This window comes from Sodiomyces alcalophilus (genome assembly GCF_042370955.1).
Source record: "Sodiomyces alcalophilus JCM 7366 unplaced genomic scaffold ACRALscaffold_7, whole genome shotgun sequence".
NCBI lineage: Eukaryota > Fungi > Ascomycota > Sordariomycetes > Glomerellales > Plectosphaerellaceae > Sodiomyces > Sodiomyces alcalophilus.
In genome coordinates this window covers 3,380,608-3,387,481 of record NW_027263538.1, presented here as the reverse complement: position 1 = coordinate 3,387,481, position 6,874 = coordinate 3,380,608, and the positions used below count along the sequence as shown (strand labels likewise).

The window sequence follows — 6,874 nt, the reverse complement described above, 5'->3', positions numbered from 1 at the left end:
TACTAGGGACGCCGGATATAATTATTCAGTTTATAGATAATAAGGTAATATACGGACTAGTCGTTAAGCTACCGCCGGAAATCGCCGACTGCTAAGATATATTTTCGGAATAGGCCGCGAAGGGGCCGCCCTTATTAAAGGACGCCGAATACACGATTAACTTATAAGATAGAAAGGAACCGCTATTCGGGCCGTTATATCCCCTATCTTAAGCTTAGCTAAAGGAGCTAAAGAAGTATATCGCCGAAGGGATAGTAAGCGGTTATATCTAACGGTCGATAAGCCCCGCGGGCTTACTAGTACTATTTATGCCTGAGAAGGATAGTAGTCTAAGACTCTGCGTTAATTATTAAGGATTAAACGCTATAACGATTAAAAACAGGTACCCCCCGCCCCTAGTCGGCGAGCTATTAGATAGGGTCGCCGGGGTAAAGTACTTTTCTAAGGTGGATATCTAAGATACCTATTATAGGATCCGGATTAAGAAAGAGGACCGCTAGAAGACGGTGTTTAGAACGCGATACGGCTACTATAAGTATATAGTTATACTATTTAGGCTAATAAATACCCCGGCTACCTTCTAGGCGTATATTTACTAAGCGCTTACCGGTTTACTAGATATATATTATATCGCTTACCTCGACGATATCCTTATATATTCCAAGTTAAAGGGATAGTATATAAAGGACCTTGTTACGGGTTAACCCCTCGAAAGTGTAGTTCCGGTATAAGGCCGGAACCGCTAATCAGCATATAGATCCGACGCTCGGACCTCGCGCTGCCCTTACCGCGGATTCGTATAAAGCTAGTAAATCCTACACTTCTCTATAGACCTTTTTCCTTTCTTTTCCTTAATTCTAGCTAATATAATTATTCAGCCTTACTTAGTGCGATTAACCTATAACTAGCCGCTTATATAGCTAGAATTTAGCGAACCCTACGCGCTGCGTTAGTATAGAGTTAGATACGAACGCGCTATTAGGCGGCGGCGGTCCTATAAACCCCGCTAAGCTAGCTAAGTAGACGGATAAAAGGATTACCGAAGCTATTAATATAACGCTCGGTCCCTTATAGAAATAGATAGCTTAATAATAAGAGCTACTCTAACGACTTACGAACGGTCTTATAAACGTCTAGGCCCTATAGTAACCTACCCCTAACCTCGCGCCCCCCTTAAAGGGAGCCCCTACGAACACGCCTACTAAGTCGGTGGTAGGTCCTCTAACCCCGGCGACCTCTACTCCCCCTTAGATTATAGTCCTATAAGAACTAAGCGAACTATATCCGCTACGCACTAAGCCCTTACTATACCCCGCGAAGTTTAGTAGAAGATAAACGGAGTACGCTATCTAGTCGTAATAGATACGCGATAAGCTCCTACTAAATAAATACTTATTTAATAACCGAGCCGAAATATAGTACTATATTAACTTATACTTAGAAGGGAGTGCCTAGTAAATGGTGTTAGCCTTCTATACCGCTAGGGGGCCGGGAGGTACCTATAACCTAGAGTCGTTTCTTACCTACCTAAATCGTATATATAAGGACTAGAACGAATAGCCTTATATAGCCTTCGCGCTATATTCTCTTAGATAACAGGAGGAGTAAACCTTTTTATAGTTCTTACCGAAATTTAAAAAATAGATCGCCTAAGTAAATAGTAGCGAGTAGGTAGACTCGGCGAAGATTACTTTCCTAGAGGGAGCCCTAAGTTAAAAGCTACGTAGCGCTTTAGTTACCACGAAGTTACCCTATAACTATATAAGCTAGGTTATTAAGGTCTAGAGTATCGCCTAGAAGCTAAAAGGTCTATACCTAATTAGCAGGAATACTTATATACCGAACCGAACCCGGAACTAAGAGACCGACGCCGATAAAGACGTTACGATAAGCGGGATTAATTAGATCCGGCCCGATACGATTATAGACCGACCTCGTGATAACCGGGAGTGCTAGGGTTATAGGAAAAAATGATATATCCGTATAAACTATAAGTCCCGGGATAAGGGCTCGAAGGCTAAGGGCGCCCGCGTAGCGAAGGTTTAGGCCGGGGATAATAATATCGCTATGAGTTCGGACGGCTTAGGCGATAAAGAGTCGGGAAAAGAATAGCTCTAACGCGAAAATAGGCGTTAAAGCCGATAGCCGCTTTATGGCGGGAGTAGGAGGCGTTTGAATACCTAGCTAGCGGCGACTTAGCCCTAATATTAACGTGAGTAAATAAAAGATATATATATACTCTTATAGATACGGGTTATAACTGCTATGCTGCTATAAATAAACGCTTTACCTAAAGACTTTAGTTACTATTAGTCGATAGGAGAAGACGACTATTAAAAGGATTCTTAGATACGTCCGAGCCGGCTATTAGCGCCGGGATCGCCGCGTTTAAGCTCGAGATTAGCGGCTATATATAACGAGTCTTCGCCTACGTAGTAAAAGGGCTAGACTAGGATATATTCCTAGGAAAACCGTGGCTAGAATATAACGATATTATATATTACGCGAAGAATCGTAGGTTATACTATAGAGTCGTAGATATTAACCTGCGACTAGTAGGCGAAGAAGAACTAGCCGATATACAAGCTATCCGCGAGGTAAGGCTAGTCTTAGGATCAGTGTTTACGGCCACGATACGACGGATAAGAAGGGGATTAAAAGGAAACGAAAGAGACGAGTTTAAGGCCTTAATCCGGGCTGTTAGTATACGGGATATCGGTAAGGCCCTTTATTAAAAGGAACTAGTAGACCCTCGGGACTATATCCCTATAAATATACTATAAGAGTTCGGCGACCTCTTTACGCCTAATAAGGCTAACGATTTACCCCCCTACTAACTAGGCGTTAACCACGAAATCACCCTAAAACAAGGTCCTAATAGACTCGAGCCGACCCTGCTATAGGGGCCCCTTTATAGTATATTAAGAGAAGAGTTACTAATACTCCGGAAGACACTTAACGACCTAATAGATAAGGGATTTATATAAGCTAGTAGCTTAGCGGCTACTATACCGGTCTTATTCGTGAAGAAGCTAGGGGGCGGGCTACGCTTTTACTATAATTATAGAGCCCTAAACGCGATTACCTAGCAGGATCGTTACCCCCTCCCCCTAATCACCGAGACCCTATATAACCTGGCTAGCGCTAAGTGGTTCACGAAGCTTAACGTAGTCGCCGCCTTTTATAAGATCCGTATAGCCCCCGGGTATAAAAGTAAAACGGCCTTTAGGACGCGCTTCGGTCTCTTTAAGTAGCTAGTATATCCCTTTAGACTAAGCGGCGTACCCGCCACCTTTTAACGCTATATTAACTAGACCTTATAGGAGTTCCTTAACGACTTTATCACGGCTTATATTAACGATATCCTAATCTACTCGAGTAGATCTTATAAGGACTATAAGGCGAAGGTCCGACTAGTACTATATAGGCTCGTAGATACCGGCCTAAATCTAGACCCGGCTAAGTACGAGTTTAGTATAATAATAATAAAATACCTAGGCTTTATCGTTATAATAGGTAAGGGAGTGTCCTACGACCCTAAGAAGTTAAAGGCTATCCGTGACTAGGAGGCCCTTACCTCCGTAAAGGGACTACGAAGCTTCTTAGGATTCACGAACTATTACCGGATATTTATCTACGACTTTATAGGTATCACGGCCCCCCTTATAGTATTAATAAAAAAGGACCGGCTCTTTAGGTAGGGGACTAAAGAAGACGCCGCCTTTAAGGAACTAAAACGACTCTTCTAGGTAAAGCCTATCCTATAGTTATAGAACCCGGACCGTAAAACTATATTAGAAACCGATTACTCGGGCTACGCCCTAAGTAGTATCCTATCCTAGGTGGATAAGCTAGGATATCGCTACGTAGTCGTATATTACTCGCGTAAGCTTACCCTAGCGGAGTATAATTACCCTATTCACGATAAGGAGATACTAGTAATTATAAGCTATATACTCGCCTAGAAAGTAAAATTAACTAGCTACGAGTAATTTATAATATTATCGGACTATAAGACCCTTAAATACTTTATAACTAAACGGTCCTTTACTAAAAAGCAAAGCCGCTAGGCCGGCGAACTAGCCTAGATTAACTTTATACTAGAGTACTAGCGAGGTACTAAGAACTTCGCGGCGGATACCCTTTCCTATCGCGAATAGGACGCCCGAAGGATAGCTTAGATAACCGGGAATAGGGACGGGTAATCTAATTAATACCTAACTCCGTGATCCCGAAAATGATCCCTAAGCCGACGATATAGAGGATATCCGTTAAGCGTATATTCGAAGTAAATAAAGACCTTTAGCGACTTTAGGATAAGACTATAAAGACCGACCCTTAGTATTAAGGGGTCCTTACTATAATTACCGCGAGAGCTCGTAGCTTTAACCCTTCCCTTAGACTACGACTATAGATCGCGGAATATTCTTTTAACCCCGCGGGATATATACCCTTCCGGGATCGTCTCTGGGTTCCGAGCTCCGGAGACGACTCGCCGTTAAGAGGTCGCTTAGTATAAGCGATCCACGACTCCGCTATCGGCGGCTACCTAGGCAGGGAGAATATAATTGCTATAATAGCCTAATAGTTCTTTTAGCCAAGTATAAATAAGGATATACGGAAGTTCGTATATAACTATAATCCGTGTAATAGGAGTAATTAGTAGCGGAATATAAAGCGCGGACTATTAAAACCACTACCTATATTAAAGCGAATCTATAGCCACCTCGCGATAGACTTTATAATAGACCTGCTAACTACTAGTAAGGGTAAGGCACGGTTCCTATAGGTGATTATAGACCGGCTAACAAAGTTAGTAACGTTAAAGGCGATAGAAACGATAAAAGCGGAGGCCTACGCCGAACGCTTCATAAACTACTACTTTAGGTTCCACGATATACCCCTTTTAATTATTAGCGACTAAGGCTCGAACTAGACCGGGAGGTTCTAGCAACACTTCTATAAACTCGCAAAGATTAAGCAGCGACTTACTATAGCCTACTACCCTTAAACCGATAAAGGACCTAAAAGACTAAACTAAGATATCTAGGCCTATCTCCGTGCTTTTATATACTATTCCTAGGATAACTAGGGTCGCCTATTACCCGCCGCGTAGTTATCGCTTAATAGCAGGAAAAGCCTAACGACTTAGCTAAGTCCTTTCTTCCTAAAACACGGGTTTTATATCGACCCTATCTAAATCCACGACCCTATACCCGTATACCCGAAGGAAGCCGCCGCTTATAATCTATTAAGTCGCCTATAAGGAGCCGTGGAGTTTATATAGGTAGCTATAGCCTCGAAGTAACTATAGGATAAGGAATCCGCGAATAAACAGCGACTCCCGGTAAAACGCTTTAAAGTAGGAGACCTCGCCTAGCTTTTTATAGCTAACTACTTTACGCCTAGGCCTTTAAAGAAGCTAAGCTAGCTATATTAAAAGTATAGAGTAATAAAAGTAATTAACTCCTATATCGTTAAGTTAGATATACCCTCGGGAATATATCCCTATTTCTATATTAATATCCTAAAATAAGCTAGCCGCGACCCCCTCCCCGGATAAGTAATAACCGACCTATAGCCTAAGCCGATCCGGGACGCCCTTTATAGTAACGAAGAGTAGAAGGTAGAAAGTATCTTATACGTATAGAATAAATAGCGAGGTCGCGGTATACGACGCGAAGTATTAGTATACTAGGCAGGATACGCAGAACCTATTTAGGAACCACTAGACGCTATAAAGGACACTATAGCGTTAAACGTTTTTAAAGTAAAATACGGTCCCGCTAATAAGAATAACGGACCCTTATACGAATATACTATAAGGAGTATACGAGGATAAAGAGAACCTAACGCGAGGGGGGAATAACTTATAGCCGTGAATTAATTAAGGGGGGGGGGAATTTACTAGCCCCCCCTCCGGTATCTAAAGAGGTAAATAGTGCCTTTATAAAGGACTTTAATTAGCGGCGTTATTACTCGAGCCGCCCTTATTATTATTACTGCTATTATCGGTAGCAGGATTACTACCCTCCTAAAGGGCGGCGAGGATATCCTTTAGGAGGCGTGTTATCGTAGCGCCCTAGTCGCGAACCTCCTAGTGGAGGGCCTTTACCTCGCGGCAAAGATCCTTATTATTATTAACGGGGGCGGGGGCGGAGGCGGTGTTAGTGGTGGTGGCGGCGGGGGTGGAGGGTTCCTTGGATAATAAGGCATAGTAGTCCCTATAAGCTAACTTAAAGGCCTTGCGGAGCTAGACTAGAGTTAGCGGCGACCTTAAAGAAGGTTCGGGAATACTTATATTATTATTATCCGGGTTATTATATATAGCGTGACCCGTGGTAGCTATAGGTTAAACGAACTTAGCGGCGCCGGGGGGGAGCTAAGGAAGTTAGTCGCGACTACCTAGCTTATAGATCGTAGGGAACTTACCGGGCGGTACGCGTAGGATCCTATAGCGTACTTATAACACTTAGGCTTTTTATAGGCGGCGCCGGGCCTAGATTAGTTATAATATATCTAGTTAAATTTTATTTTAATACCCGCGATATAATTAGCGTATAGGCGGCAGAAATCGTTATAGTAACGACTAGGGGGGTGGCTTAGCCCGCGCTATCGCTTATTAGGTATAATAGGCTGCCGGAGTATTAGTAGGGCCCTCGCGGCGAAGTATAGACTCTAGTCGTATACCTCCTCTTTACCGGGACGCTTACTAGTATTCGCTATCTTAGCGATAGCCTTATCGGCCACTTCCTTAACCGAGGGGGAGGGGGGGGTAGAGGCGGCGACGTCGCTAGCGGCGGGAGGCTTATCGGCGGTGCCCTTATAGGCGTGGCGGGCGCTATAGCGGGGGGCGGATATCTAAACGCACTTT

General features: G+C 43.3%; 1 protein-coding gene across 1 annotated transcript; it reads left to right on the top strand.

Moving 5' to 3' along the window:
• Nucleotides 1-356: 356 nt before the first annotated feature.
• Nucleotides 357-3,254, top strand: ACRALDRAFT_2111609 (uncharacterized protein; the record flags this gene model as incomplete). Its single annotated transcript, XM_071023528.1, has 2 exons — nucleotides 357-446; nucleotides 3,162-3,254. Coding segments are annotated over 2 exons (183 nt in total), but the record flags the coding sequence as incomplete, so codon positions are not given.
• Between the last annotated feature and the right edge of the window lie 3,620 nt (nucleotides 3,255-6,874).